General features: G+C 37.6%; 1 protein-coding gene across 1 annotated transcript in view; it reads left to right on the top strand.

Annotated features, from left to right (window-relative positions):
* Positions 1-16,053, top strand: part of Tdg (Thymine DNA glycosylase) — a 286,925-nt gene that overhangs the window by 197,471 nt on the left and 73,401 nt on the right. The window contains exon 7 of the mRNA XM_089101197.1: positions 11,371-11,520. Coding sequence (XP_088957323.1) covers positions 11,371-11,520 — 150 coding nt within the window. The remainder of the gene's footprint in view (positions 1-11,370; positions 11,521-16,053) is intronic.

The raw sequence follows: 16,053 nt of genomic DNA, 5'->3' as shown, positions 1-16,053 counted from the left end.
ATCAAATAGCTATCTCAAACTTTTGATTAGATGTGTTTGGGGAAAAGGTGGGCGTGAGAGGCGGGTTAGCTGCCCTCTAATCACTTTCGGCTATAAAAAAGGGCACTAGCTTTTTGAATTTCGAATCGAATGAGACTTTTTTAAAGTTTCTACGACAACGCCTTCTATAAAAAAAACTTTAAATGCCCCCAGGGCATAACTTACAACCCTTGCCTTAAGGGCTGTGGGGGACTGTCCTGAAGAACATAATTTCTATCTAGCAATCAACTACGCCAAACACAATGGCTATCTCAAAATTTTGATTGGTTGCGCTTCGGGAAATGGTGGGCGTGGAAGGGGTGTTATTCCCTTTCCAATCACTTTCGACTATTAAAAAAGGCATAAGACACTCCAATTTCTAATTGAAAGAGCTGATTTTGAGGTTTCTACGAAAACCCCTTTGATACGAAGTGCCCTTCGTTAAAGGGAAAAATCAATAAATAATACATTGTGCCAACACCGTTCTTATATGCCCCTAGGGTATAACTTAAAACCCTTGCCCTGAGGTTTGTGGGGGAGTGTCCTCCTCTGTACTAAGTCCCTGTTTCTTGTCTCGTTCTCGAGTGTCCACGTTCTTTACTTAGGCAGCGCGATCGCGCTGCTTATGATTTATACAACAACTTTCTATATAAACCTTAAATGCCCCCAGGGTATAACTTACAACCCTTGCACTGAGGGCTCTGAGGGGGTTATCATCCTAGAAGACCTAATTTCCAAAACGTTCAACTACGTTGAAACAAAATGGATATCTCAAAATTTTGATCGGATATGTTTTGGAAAATGATGGGCGTGAGAGGGGCGTTAGTCACTATCTAATCCTTTTCAACTATGAGTAAGGGCCCTAGACCTTTCAATTTTCAATTGAATAAGCTATTTTGAGGTTTCGACGACGACGTTCTCAAAAAAAACTTTAAATGCCTCAGGGCATACCTTACAACCCTTGAACTGATGGCTCTGAGGGGGTTTTCATCCTAAAAGACCTAATTTCAAGAAGTTTCAACTACGTTGAACAAATCGGATATCTTAAAATTTTAATTCGATGTGTTTGGGAAAATGGTGGGCGTGAAAGGGGCGTTAGTCGCTATCCAATCACTTTCAACTATTAAAAAAGGCACTAGCCCTTTTAATTTCCAATTGAATGAGCCCTTTTGAAGTTTCTATGACAACACTTTCAATAAAATCTTTATATGCCCCCAGGGCATAAGTTACCACCCTTGCCCTGAGGGCTGCGGGGGGAGGGGTTGTCATCCTTAAAGACCTAATTTATAAAACTTTCAACTACGTTGAAGAAAATGGCTATCTAATAATTTTGATTGGATGTGTTTGGGGGAATGTGGGGCGTGGGGGGGGGGGCTAGTTGCCCTCCAATCACTTTCAACTATTAAAAAGAGCACTAGCCCTTTGAATTTCCAATCGAATGAGCTCTTTTTGAAGTTTCTAAGACAACACTTTCTATAAAAACTTATATGCCCCTAGGGCATAACTTACAACCCTTGCCCTGAGGATTGTGGGGGAGTGTCCTCCGCAAAAACATACTTTCTATCTGGAAATCAACTTTGCTGAATAAATTGGCTGTCTCAAAATTTTGATTGGATGTGTTTGGGGGAATGATGGGCGTGGGGGGGGGGGGCTAGTTGCCCTCCAATCACTTTCGACTATTAAAAAGGGCACTAGTCAGTCTAATTTCCAATCGAATGAGCCCTTTTCGAAGTTTCTACGACAACTCTTTCGATACGAAGTGCCCTGGTATGGAAAAAAAAAAACACATTGTGACCACGCAGTTCTTTACTTAGGCAGCGCTAGCGCACTGGCTATGATTGATTGGATGTGCCTGGAGAAAAGATGGGCGTGAGAGGGGGTTTGGTTGCTTTCAAATCACTTTCGACTATTAAAAAGTGCACTAGCCCTTTGAGTTTCCAATCGAATGAGCCTGTTTTGAAGTTTCTACGACAACGCCTTCTATAAAAACCTTATATGCCCCCAGGGCATAACTTAAAACTCTTGCCCTGGGGGTTGTGGGGGAGTGTCCTCCTGAAAAATATATTTTCTATCTTGAAATCAATTACGTTGAACAAAATGGCTATCTAAAATATTGATTGGATATGTTTGGAGAAAAGTTGGGCGCGAGAGGGGGGTTAGTTGCCTTCAAATCACTTTCGACTATTAAAAAGGGCACTAACCCTTTGAATTTTTTTTCGAATGAGCCCTTTTTCAAGTTTCTACGACAAAGATTTCAATGAAAACGTTATATAACCCCAGGGCATAACTTGTAACCCTTACCCTGAAGACTGTGGGGGGAGTGTCCTGCTCAAAGGTATAATTTCCTGAACTTTGAACTGCGTATAACAAAATGGCTATCTCAAAATTTTTATTGGATGTGTTTGAGGAAATGGTGGGCGTGGAAGGGGTTTTAGTTGCTTTCCAATCACTTTCGACTATTAAAAAAGGCACTAGCCATTTCAATTTCCAATCGATGGAGCCCTTTTTGAAGTTTTTACGATAAAGCGTTATATAAAAACCTTATATGCCCCCTGGCATAATTTACAACCCTTAGCCTGACGGCTCTGGGGGAGGGGGTTGTCATCCTCAATGACCTAATTTCCAGAACTTAAAACTACATTGAATAAAATGGCTATCTCAAAGTTTTGATTTGAGATGTTAGGGGGAAAGTGAGGCGTGAGAGGTGGTATGATGCCCACTAGTCGCTTTTCGACTGTTAATAAGGGCGCTAGCCCTTCGAATTTCTAATCGAATAAACCAATTTTGAAGTTCTTCCGACAACGTCTTCTATAAGAAACCATATATGCCCCAGGGCATAACTTACAACCCTGGCCCTTAGGGCTTGCCCTAAGGGGGACTGTCCTCAAAAACAATTTCTATCGGGAAATCAACTACGCTAAACAAAATGGCTATCTCAAAATTTTGATTGGATGTGTTTTGGGAAATGGTGGGCGTGGAAGGGATGTTAGTCAACTTCCAATCACTTTCGACTATTAAAAAGGGCACAAGCCACTCCAATTTCCAATTGAATGAGAGCTTTTCGAAGTTTCTACGACAATTTTTTCGATACGAAGTGCCCTGCTCTAAAGGAAAAACTTAAAAAATAATACATTCTGCCAACATCGTTCTTTTATACCCCAAGGGCATAACTTAAAGCCTTTGCCCTGAGGACTGTGGAGGAGTTTCGTGTCCCCCTCTTTACTTAGTCCCCGATTCTTGTCTCGTTCTCGAGTGTCCCCGTTCTTTACTTAGGCAGCGTGATCTCGCTGCCTATGATTTATGCAACAACTTTCTATATCAACCTTATATGCCCCCCGGGCATAACTTACAACCCTTGCATTGAGGGCTCTGAGGGGGTTATCATCCTAAAAGACTGAATTTCCAGAACGTTCAACTAAGTTGAACAAAATGGATACCTCAAAATTTTGATTGGATGTGTTTTGGAAAATGATGGGCGTGAGAGGGGCGTTAGTTGCTATCCAATCACTTTCAATTATTAAAAAAGACACTAGCCCTTTCAGTTTCCAAATGAATTAGCTCTTTTGAAGTTTCTACGATAGCGCTTTCAATAAAAACTTTATATACCCCAGGGCATAACTTACAATCCTTGCACTGAGGGCTCTGAGGGGGTTATTATCCTAAAAGACCCTATTTCCATAACTTTCAACTACGTTGAACAAAATAGATATCTCAAAATTTTAATTCGATGTGTTGGGAAAATGGTGGGCGTGAGAGGGGCGTTAGTCGCTATCCAATCACTTTCAATTATTAAAAAAGGCACTAGCCCTTTCAATTTCCAATTGAATGAGCCCTTTTAAAGTTTCTACGACAACGCTTTCAATAAAAACTTTATATCCCCCCAGGGCATAACTTACAGACCTTGCCCTGAGGGCTGTGGGGGGAGGGGTTTTAATCCTTATAGACCTAATTTCCAAAACTTTCAACTACGTTGAATAATATGGCTATCTAAAAATTTTGATTGGATGTGTTTGGGGAAAAGGTGGGCGTGAGAGTGGGTTTAGTGTCCCTCAAATCACTTTCGACTATTAAAAAGGGTACTAGCCCTTTGAATTGTAAATCGAATGAGCCCTTTTTCAAGTTTCTGCGACAAAAGATTTCAATAAAAACCTTATATGCCCCCAGGGCATAACTTATAATCCTTGCCAGGAAGGTTTTGGGGGAGTGTCCTCCTCAAAAATGAGTTTTCTATCTGGAAATCAACTCCGCTGAACAAAATGGCTATCTCAAAACTTTGAGTGGATATGTTGGGGGGAAGGTGGGGGGCTGGGGGCCGAGTTTCCCTCCAATCACTTTCGACTATTAAAAAGGGCACTAGCCCTTTGAATTTCCAATCGAATGAGCTTTTTTTGAAGTTTATACGACAACGCCTTCTTTAAACACCTTATATGCCCCCAGGGCATAACTTAAAACCCTTGCCCTGAGGGTTGTGGGGGAGTATCCTCCTCAAAAAAAAATTTTCTATCTGGAAATCAACTACGCTGAACACAATGGCTATCTCAAAATTTTGATTGGATGTGTTTGGGGGAATGCGGGGCGTTGGGGGGGGGCTAGTTGCCCTCCAATCACTTTCAACTATTAAAAAGGGTACTAGCCCTTTGAATTTCTAAACGAATGAAACTTTTTTAAAGTTTCTATGACGACGCCTTCTATAAAAAACCTTATATGCCCCCAGAGCATAACTTAAAACCCTTGCCCTGAGGGTTTTGGGGGAATTCCCTCCTCAAAACATATTTTCTGTCGAGAAATCAACCACGCTGAACAAAACGGTTATCCCAAAATCTTTATGGGTGGTGTGTGGGGGAATGCGGGGCGTGGGGGGGGGGCTATTTGCCCTCCAATCACTTACGACTATCAAAAAGGCCACAAGCCCCTCCAAATTCCAACTGAATGAGCGCTTTTCGAAGTTTCTAAGACAACTTTTTTGATACGAAGTGCCCTGCTCTAAAGGAAAAAATTAATAAATAATACATTGTGCCAACATCGTTCTTATATGCCCCAGGGCATAACTTAAAACCCTTGCCCTGAGGACTGTGGGGAGTGTCCCCCTCTTTACTTAGTCCCCGATTCTTGTCTCGTTCTCGAGTGTCCCCGTTCTTTACTTAGGCAGCGTGATCTCGCTGCCTATGATTTATGTAACAACTTTCTATATCAACCTTATATGCCCCCAGGGGATAATTTACAACCCTTGCACTGAGGGCTCTGAGGGGGTTATCATCCTAAAAGACCTAATTTCCAGAACGTTCAACTAAGTTGAACTAAAATTTTGATTGTATGTGTTTGGGGGAATGATGGGCGTGGGGGGGCTAGTTGCCCTCCAATCACTTTCGACTATTAAAAAGGGTACTAGCCACTCAAATTTCCAATTGATTAAGCCCATTTCGAAGTTTCTACGACAACTTCTTCGATACGAAGTGCCCGGGTATGGAGAACCAAAAAAAAAAAAACATTGTGCCCACATCGTTCTTTACTTAGGCAGCGTTAGCGCGCTGCCTATGATAATGTTGTTCCTTACTTTGAGCAGAAAAAACTTGTGTTTTTTATTTAATTTCTGCATAAATCGATATAATTTTTAGTTGAGGCATTTTATTCTCATGTTTTTTGTCATTCGACGATGTCAAAATTTGTATGCGTACAGCCTTAAGCAGACGGCTTGCACAGCACATAAATGCAAAATAAGTATCACACTGAAAAGTGGGGGAAAAAAAATAGATAAGCAACATACCATAATAACACGAATGACATATATAATAGTAGTAGAAAGCATTTAAGGCTTTCAAATCATATTAGCTAATAAGGGACTATAAAACGGGTGTTATATAATTTTACTCATATACGTCAAGCCAAAAAAAAAAATCCAATTTCAACGTCTTTTTTGTTAAAAATAAAAATAGCTAATGCAAATTATCAAAATACCATGTTTTAAAAACCAAAATACCAATGCATCAAAGTAAAACTCACTAGACAGCAATCAAATTTTTCGACACCAACTGCTTCAACAACTGAAGAAGGTAAGATATTCCATGGTTCAGTAACCAGATTCAATAATTGTAATGCCAAAACTGAAAAAGACTTGAAGCGAATCTCAATATCCTGACGATTGTGTGTTTGGTGATGGGGGGAGGGTGGGCTTTGCAAAAGTATTGTTGGGTGTGTGGGAAGAAGTTTTTTAAAAGTATGAAGTAAAAATGTAGTATTTGCAGTTTCTATGGAGAGGGCAGCTCCCAATGCCTTTGCTTTGGGGTCTTTAGTTTTGATCAACATTGAATGCAGGAAGCTGTTTCTTATGACAATCCTAGCATGCTATTTACACAATAAAATATACTGTTATTTTGATATACCAATGCTGTTAATGAAACTTCCATATTACTAGACATATTCCTAGTAGAATAATTTGTTTAAATTTGTTCCACAGAACAATGGGGGATGGTGGGGACCTTGCAAAAATATTGTATGGTAAGTGGAAAAGTTTCAGCAGTTTTTTTTGTGAAATAGCGTAGTGTGAAAAACGTACAGTATTTTTGTTATCTGGGGGGGGCAACTGCCTCCTTTTGCTTTTGCTTATGGGTCTTTTTAGTATAAAACAATGTTGAATATAGAACCTTCGACAATTTTGGTAAATTTTCTTTCTGTAGCCTTTTTTGAGAGTTTGAAAATGCGGCAAAGCTAGTAATCTCTACATCTTATGTTGAATGTAATTCTTCTTGATAAGTTGGAAAATATAGGAATTCGTGGAATAGCTCTTGATTTAGAGAAATCGTATTTATCTGAAAGAAGTTTTAAATTCCATGTTGGTGAGTAAAAATCCCATATTTTTCCACTAGAAAATATAGGGGTACCTCATGGGTCTGTATTTGGGCCGATACTTTTTTAAATTTACATAAATGGTCTTCCAAATTGCATGCCCTTAGAAGAAGAATTACCGATATTGTTTGCGGATGACACCAGCAATTAGTTTGAAGGCGGGCCTATGAAGAGGACCTACGATTATCCCTCGAAACTGTTGCTTTGAATTTAAATTCTTGGTTTCCTGACAATCAACTAATATCTAACCTAGAGAGGTCGAAATTTATTGTTTTTAGGAGAAATTCGAAGTCAGTGTGGTGTGTGTCATTTCAAGCTATTAATATTGGAATTTCCTCCATAAAAATAGTAGATGTATTCAGATATTTAGGTATTTATATAGATTCAACTTTGTCGTTTAAATCACGTGCTGCAGCCATTTAAACGTTTGCCTCTCAATTACTTGGACTATCTGTTTTGGCTTTTCTCTTTCTACAATTAGCCATGTCTTGATGCAACCTACTGCAAAATACTTGATAACTTCAATTCAACAAACAAGCAAGTACTAACAAACAAGTATGTGTCCAATAAGAGAGTCATGCTTACTCCCGCCGTGCTTGCCCGTGCCGTAGCCATTTAAACATTTGCCTCTCAATTACTTGGACTATCTGTTTTTGGCTTTTCTCTTTCTGCAACTAGCCATGTCTTGATGCAACCTACTGCAAAATACTTGATAACTTCAATTCAAAATCAATGAATTCAAAACTTGTGGCAACAGTGTCCAGGAATCTCGGTTGTTTGCATCGATTGAAGTTTCTATTTCCGTACCAGGTCATAGGGGTTTTGTATTTTTCATTAGTGGATTGCTACTTTCAATGTTGCGCGAGCGTCAAGATGTTGATTTTCCCTTCGCATTTAGAGGACTCCAAATTGTTCAAAATAAATCAATCATACCCTAGAAAGACAGAAAAATTATCTGAAACTAAAACATCTTATTTATTTCTGGGTTTTCTTGATTTGTAACAATTTTTTCAGAGTATCAACTTCCCCAGATTGCCAACAAATATAAGCTATTTGATATAGCAAGTAAATCACCAGCACTCTGTATATATTAAAAGGAATAGTTCTTTCCGCCTAAAGTTGCAGGGACTAAATGCATTATTGATTTATTTATAATTTGTTTTGTAAATCCCTTCCCGATCTCCGTGAGTCGTTTTTTTCTTTGCTCCTTGAGAGTTATTAAAGTTTATTTTTTCACGTTATTATTAAACGAGAAGTATGAATTGCCTCTCTGCCTCACTTGTACCAATTTTGTGTTAATAAAGTCAATTCAAAGTCAAAATAGTTACAACAATTTTGGGTACTTATGAATTATACGGGCCCCACGAAAGAAGTCAATTTTGGTTAATACTAATGAAATAAAATAAAATAGGATCAATATATAATAGTTTAGAAACAAAATTGGGCTATATATCTGCACATTAGGGGGAGTGGGGGGTAAAGTATAGCATATATTAAATACGTAACCTAACCTAACTCAGGTACCTTTCCTTCCCCTTCCCCCCCAAACCCCAAAAAACAGTCGTTTAAATATTGTAAACTCAATTAGAAACAACGCTTTGCAATCAATTTATGTCTTGCAAATAGCCGTTTGACGGGTTTTATCGTGTGACTGTAGCATTACCCGTTTGACATTTGACGTGCCCGCATAATGCATAAGTACCCAATTTGTAGTGAATATAAGGAGCTTTCAAAAAAAAATCCTTATTTCTATTTCCAGTAACCTTATTTGAAATTCTAAAAGTATCGTAAAGCTACTAGTCTCTTAAACTTTCTTAAAAGAAAGACTATGAGCAATTTTAAAAGTCCCAAAAGGTGTTCCTTTCAATAAATCGTTTCCCAAATATTTTTATCTCAATTTCAAAAGACAGAATTTCGTTCAAAGGGAAAAAAATAAAGCCATGTGGAGAGCGTTCTTTTTCACATTTTTATCTTCTGATGAAAATGAGAAAGGAAACTTTGGAAGTGAAATAAAGTGGAAACAACTGGTGTGAAATAGAAGAAAATAAAGACGGAAATTTAAGAAACGTTTCATCTTGAGAGATGCTGTAATGCTAGTACTCCCCCCTCCCCTCACACTAAAGAATAATGGTGTATTGTATGGTTTGTTTTGTCGATGGTAGAGTCAGAGCACTATTTTGAGACCTTCTCCTCTTTATTCTCAGTTGAAGGAGGGTATTGTTTTGATGATAAGGACATTTTCTTTCTGACATTGAAGGTCCAGGTGGCTCCAGGTTTTCAATTATATTTTACAAAAATTCCGCATTTCTAGCTTAGATAAGTAATTTAGCTGTATATCTAATGTATACTCGGTTGAGTGGAGGGGGGAGGGGGCCATGCTACTTAAGAATTGTTTGCGTAGTTGTTTATAACCTAAGGTATACATTTGCGCGACGCTGTGCTTCCATACCCACTCTCCCTTACCAACTAGCATTGCTAGTTGGTGACTTGTTATTCGCATAGATAGAATATTATTTGGAAAACTGTCAATCCTACTTGGTATGGAAGGATGGGTTTCTCCAGGTGTGGAAAAATGTCTTTTCTTATAGAGAAAATTAAATTAGATCAGTTATTTACTAATTTTATAGAATGAAACAAGTCCTTTTATTTTTTACGTAAGAGAAAAGGCTTGTCTATAGGTTGTTTTTCAAACATTTTACCTCAATTTTTAATAGAGATAGAATTTCATTCATAGGAGAAAAAATAAAAACCTCGTGAAAAGTCTTTTATATGCTTTGCGCTGTAAATAACATTGAAAGAATTTTTATCGTATTTTGGCTGTGTGTGGGCTATTGCACTCTCAATAGACATTGTTGCTCCGCAAAAGTGAATAGTTTTCTATCAGTTGATGTGCATATAACTCTAGTTTTGTATAGGTTGTGGATGGGATGGTGTCTTCTCAAAAGGCCTTTCTGTATTCGCAAAGTGGATTGTTTTCCACCAGTTTATATGCGTATAACCTTTGGTTCACATATGCTGTGGGTGGGCTGTTATGCTCTCAAGAGGCCACTATTGCTCTGCCAAGTGAATTATTTTCTTTCAGTTGATCTGCATATAACCTTACGTTCACAATCGGCGCATGAGATTTTATGTTTTCAAAGGGCCATTCTTGCTCCACAAAGTGAATTGTTTTCTATCAGTTGATGTGCATATAACCCTAGGTTCACAATCGGTGCATGGGATTCTATGTTTTCAAAGGGCCATTCTTGCTCCACAAAGTGAATTGTTTTCTATCAGTTGATGTGCATATAACCCTAGGTTCACAATCGGTGCACTATGTTTTCGAAGAGCCATTCTTGCTCCGCAAAGTGAGTTGTTTTCAAAGGGCCAATCTTGCTCCGCAAAGTGAGTTGTTTTCTATCAGTTGATCTGGATATAACCTTAGGTTCACAATCGGTGCATGGGATTTTATGTTTTCAAAGGGCCATTCTTGCTCCACAAAGTGAATTGTTTTCTATCAGTTGATGTGCTTATAACCCTAGGTTCGCATATTCTGTAGGCGGATGTTATGCTCTTAAAGGGCCACTCGTGCTCTGCAAAGTTCGATGCTTTCAATCAGTTGATGTGTATCTCTCAAGAGTTATACAAAATTACTATACAAAAATAAATTATTTTCTATCAATTGATGTTCATATAACCCTAGATTTACGTAGGCTGGGGATGGGCTGTAAAAATCTGAAAAATCCACTCCTGCTACGTACAATTAATTGTACAACACGCAATATTTGCTAATTGCGTAAATGGGCAATTTTAGTTGTTTCCAAGATTTGTATGTCATCCAATCATTACAGCATTGATTAATATTCTTTTAATAAATAATTCCTCTCATATTCCATGTCTGTTGGTGTTATTTGGAAAAATTGCGAGTGATTTCTTAGTTGTCTGTTAAAAGTTGAATTTTTTACTAAAATCGCTAAAGTCTCTACTTAAAATTGTTGTGACTGGCGAATATTGTTACCGCATGAACATTTATGCGAACAGAGGATAAGCGAACATATAAATTAGTTCTAACCTGCCACCAGCACTGCATGAACAGAGATAGAATACCTAGTGTGTTTAAGGATAAATTCAAATTTTTATTAAAGGCCCATTTACAATGACATTTTACTAAATCCGAGATTAAGCTAACGGTAATTTGAACCAATAAGCTTTCTCATGGAGTTTTCTAGTTGGCTAAGAAATTCTACACTAAAAATTCTGATTGGTTCAAATTAGCGCTAAATCAACCTCCGTACTCTTAAAATTTCATTGTGAATGGGCCTAGGGAAAATTTACCTATAAACCTCTTGCATTTACGTATATACAGTACCTCTTTGTATCATTTTTAAAGTGATGAAACGGGAACAATATGTAATATCCTAGGATGCTAAATTTTGTTTCCCCGTAGCTTCTGGAGAAAAAGAATTATCTTCGTTTTGTCCTTGTGTTTCTATGGAGTATTTTGTATTTACATTTTCTTTATTTGCCTAGGGAAATGTATGTACCTGGCAGGACTAGTCCCGGAACCTATGACGGCGGATGATGACTTCAAACTAATCCAATATGGCATTGGATTTACGAATATGGTAATGCGAGCTACCAAAGGAAGCGCTGATCTCACACGGAGAGAAATTCGTGAAGGTAAAAAGTCAAATAAATAAACCTCATGGCTTAGGTAAGAAGCATATAAGATAAAATCTATAAAAAGAATAAGAGAAAGTTCTTATCGATCAGATACCTTTCGATCATGGGGGAGGCTGATGTGAAGTTCCTTATAAATTTGATTAAAATCTGCACAGGTAAGGTTTTTTGCATAAATGAACAAACCCGGATTGATAGTTCATGTAGGGAGAGGGAAAATATGCCGTCTTCTGAGGGTACTTAGTTTTATTATTGCTCTTGAGGATTGTTCTTTATGTGAGTAGGGGTGGGGCTTCTTCTTAAAATCTCTTAGCAATCCCCATGCTTCCGAATGCTGATAAATTTTTTTTTTTAATGTAAATTTGACCATATTTTTTGCGATGACAGGACTGTAGTGTTTCATTGAAAAGGAATCTAAAAAATTATTTTGATATCTTTAGGATAATTATGTTTGTCTTTTGGGAAATAATTAATTAGGAACCTTTTAAATGTAGAGGGGGAGCAGGGGAAAACATATTTTAAGTTCTGCACAAATTCTGAAAAAAAAGGTGTTGGTCCTATACATATACGTGTATTTAAAGCCAGTGGCCATATACACAAAAAAAAAAGATAGAAAAAAAAATATATATACATAAGACTTTTTGAAAATTTAATAGAAATTACACTGCTCATCGGCGCACATCGCCATTGTTTTAAAAAAAGGTATCATGCCAAGGGTGAAGCAAGTGCCCAAATAATCCATTTAGGGACAAAATATCGAACAGTTCGTGGTAACGAACTGTAAGTAAGGAGCGACCCGGCTCAAGAGTAACCGAAACTCTAAATAACGAAATTTTAATACCAATAGATGGATTAGAAGAATCTGATTTTAATGTTGATTTTAAATATATACATTTCACCAAGTTCAGTCTTACCCGTCACAGGTTGCGAGCCTGAGAAAATGTGTCAGATTTTCGAAAAAGGAGAAAACATACCTTAAAAGTCATAGAATCTTAATGAAAAATGCGCCCTCAGATTCAGCGTACCAGTAAACCTGTCCACATATGTTTCAAGCTGGTAACTGCAAAAATGGGTGATTTTTAATTTTTTGTATAAAAGAAGATCACCACGGATGTGTGTTTGTTTTGTTTCGTTTTTCTTTTGTTTTTTTTTTTTATAGGGGTTATAGTATAGACACCGTGGTCCTAGAACATCGGAATAAGGCTCACTCAAGCAGAGATTAAAATTTCCAGTACCTCTTATAACTAACTAAACATATCGGATGGCAACTAGGCACCTTCCCACGCTCTTTTTTCCCAAAGTCACCCGATCAAAATTTTGAGATAGCCATTTTTTTCAGCATGGTCGGAACATATAATAAATATGTCTTTTAAGATGACTTAATCCCCCAGTCCTCGGGGGGAGGGCTGAAAGTTATGAACTTTACTCAATGTTTACATATGGTATTGGTTATTGGAAAGTATACAGACGTTTTCAGGGGGGGGGGGGGGTTCTGGTTGTGGGGGGCTATAAAGGGGGCGCCCGATTTCCCAGCATTATTTAAAAAACGATCAGAAACTAAATTAAAAAAAAAAAATTTCAACTGAAAGTAAGGGGCAACATCAAAACTTAAAACGAACAGAAATTATTAAGTATATGATTGGGTTCGCTCCCTAGTCATTACCTCGCTCTTTAAGCCGAAGATCTTTTAGTACTTTTATAAGAGCTATTTATTATAATTAATGGCCTTTGTGATTAAGGGTTTATTTTTAAAGAATTGGAACAAAATTCGAACTTTAGCGTAAAGAGCGAGGTATTGACAAGGGAGCGACCTCCCTAATATACTTATTAAAAATATATGAATATAGAAGTTCCTTACGTAAGTTAATTTCTAATTTAAGTATATTTATTACTAATAAAAACGTTCGTAAATAAAATTAAACAACTTTTGAGAAAGCCATTTAATCAAAAAAGGAAAATTAATTTGCAAATTTTGTTTTAATTATTCATGTACGGTGAGCCATGGGGCTGTCCCCTCCTCAACGCCTCGCTCTTTACATTACAGTTAGACTCTTTCTCACAACTCTATTTTTTAAAACAATAAAAAAAAACAATAAAACAATAAAAAAAAGTAAGGAGCGTCCCGGCTCAATAGTAACCGAAACTCTAAAAAACGGAATTTTGATACCAAAAGATACATCAAATGAATCAAATTTGTTTGTTAATTTCAAATATATAAGTTTTATTAAGTTCAGTCTTTCCCATCAAAGGTTAAGCGCCTGAGAAAATTTGCCTTATTTACAAAAAAAAAGAAGAAACATCCCCTAAAAGTCATAGAACCTTAACGAAAATCGCAGCATCAGATTCAGCGTATCAGAGAACCCTATTGTAATAGTTCCAAGCTCTTGTATACAAAAATGTAGAATTCTGCATTTTTCGCCAGAAGAAAGATTACGAAAGCGTGTTTATTATTTTTTTTTTCAGGGGTGATCGTATCGACCAAGTGGTCCTAGGATATCGCGGGAGGGCTAATTCAAACGGAAATAAACGTTCTAGTGCCCTTTTTAATTGACCAAAAAAATTGGAGGGCAGTTAGGCCCTCTGCCACGCTCATTTTTCCCAAAGTTACTTGGTCAAAATTTTTAGATAGCCATTTTGTTCAGCGTAGTCGAAAAATCAAAAAACTATGTCTCTAAGGATGACTTAATCCCCCACAACCCCCAGGGGAAGGGCTGCAAGTTTCGAACTTTGCCCATCGTATACATATAGCATAGGTTATTGCGAAGTATACAGACATTTTCAGGGGGGAATTTTTCTTTCGAGGGGTGGGAGGGTGGGGGAGGGGTTTTCATGGGAGGAATTATTCATGAGGGAAGGGAATTTTCCATGAAGGGGGTGCCGTATTTCCCAGCATTATTTAAAAGACGATCAGAAATTAAATTAAAAAAAAAAGTTTTTTCAACTGAAAGTATGGAGCAACATTAAAACTTATAACGAACAGAAGTTATTACGTATATTAGGGGGTTCGCCGTGTCATCCATACCTCAGTCTTTACGCTAAAGTTTTTCTTAGTACTTTCAAAAGAGCTATTTATTCTAATTTAACGGCCTTTGTGATTTTAGCGTAAAGAGAGCAGGGGGCGAACCCCCTCATATACGTAATAATTTCTGTTACTCAAAGCGAACGGAAATTATTCCGTATACGAAGGGTTGCCTCCTCTTCAATACCTTGCTGTTTACGTTATATTTTGACTGTTTGTCGCATTTTCTAAGAACGGCTACTGAAACACAAGGGCAGTATAATCAAACAGTTTGTGGTAACGAACTGTAAGTAAGGAGCGACCCGGCTCAATAGTAACCGAAACTCTAAAAAACGGAATTTTGATACCGATAGATAAATCGAAAGTATAGGCTTTTTGTGCTGATTTCAAATGTATAAGTCTCATCAAGTTTAGTCCTACCCATCAAGTTATGTGCCTGAGAAAATGTGTCTTATTTTCGAAAAAAAAGGGGGAAACAGCCCATAAAAGTCTACCCATCAAAAGTTATGCGCCTGAGAAAATATGCCTTATTTTCGAAAAAAGGGGGAAACAACCCCTAAAAGTCATTGAAAAGTCATAGTCATGTGATTTTCATTTAATGAAAATGACACCATCAGATTCAGCGTATAAGAGAACCCTACTGTAGATGTTTCAAGCACCTATCTGCAAAATGTGGAATTTTGTATTTTTTGCCAGAAGAAAGATCACGGATGCGTGTTTATTTGTTTTTTTTCAGGGGTCATCGTATCGATACAGTAGTCCTGGAATATCGCGAGAGGGCTCATTTGAACGGAAATTAAAAGTTCTAGTGTCTTTTTTAAGTGACCAAAAAATTAGAGGGCAACTTGGTCCCCTCCCACGCTCATTTTTTCCCAACGTCACCCTATCAAAATTTTGAGATAGCCATTTTGTTCAGCAAAGTCGAAAATCTAATAAATATGTCTTTGAAGATGACTTAGTCCCCCACAGTTTCCGGGGGAAGGCCTACAAGTTATGAACTTAGCCCATTGTTTACATATACGTAGTATTGGTTATTGGGAAGTATGCAGACATTTTCAGGAGGGATTTTTTCTGGGTGTGGGGGGGGGGGGGGGTCGGAGGTGGGGATTACGGGGGAGGGTAATTAAATAGAGGATGTTTCCTTTGGGGAGGGGACTTTTCTATGAAGGGGCGCCGGAATTCCCAGCATTATTTAAAAAACGATCAGAAATTAAATCTAGAAAACAAGTCTTTTCAACTGAAAGTAAGGAGCAACATTAAAACTCAAAACGAACAGAAATTATTACGTATATGAGGGGGTTTGCCCTCTAGTCAATATCTTGCATTTTACGCTAAAGTTTTTTTTTAGTACTTTCAAAAGAGCTATCTAATTAAACGACCTTTGTAATTCAGGGGTTTGTGATTCGAACAAAATTTGAACTTTAGCGTAAAGAGCGAGGTATTGACTAGGGGTGAACTCCCTAATATACGTAATAAAAGCATACGAATATAGAAGTTCGTTACTTAAGTTAATT

This window comes from Artemia sp. Qi Xiang Cuo, chromosome 15 (assembly GCF_049724085.1).
Source record: "Artemia sp. Qi Xiang Cuo chromosome 15, ASM4972408v1, whole genome shotgun sequence".
Lineage (NCBI taxonomy): Eukaryota > Metazoa > Arthropoda > Branchiopoda > Anostraca > Artemiidae > Artemia > Artemia sp. Qi Xiang Cuo.
The sequence above is the reverse complement of the archived record's forward strand: the minus strand, read 5'-3'. Positions and strand labels throughout refer to the sequence as shown.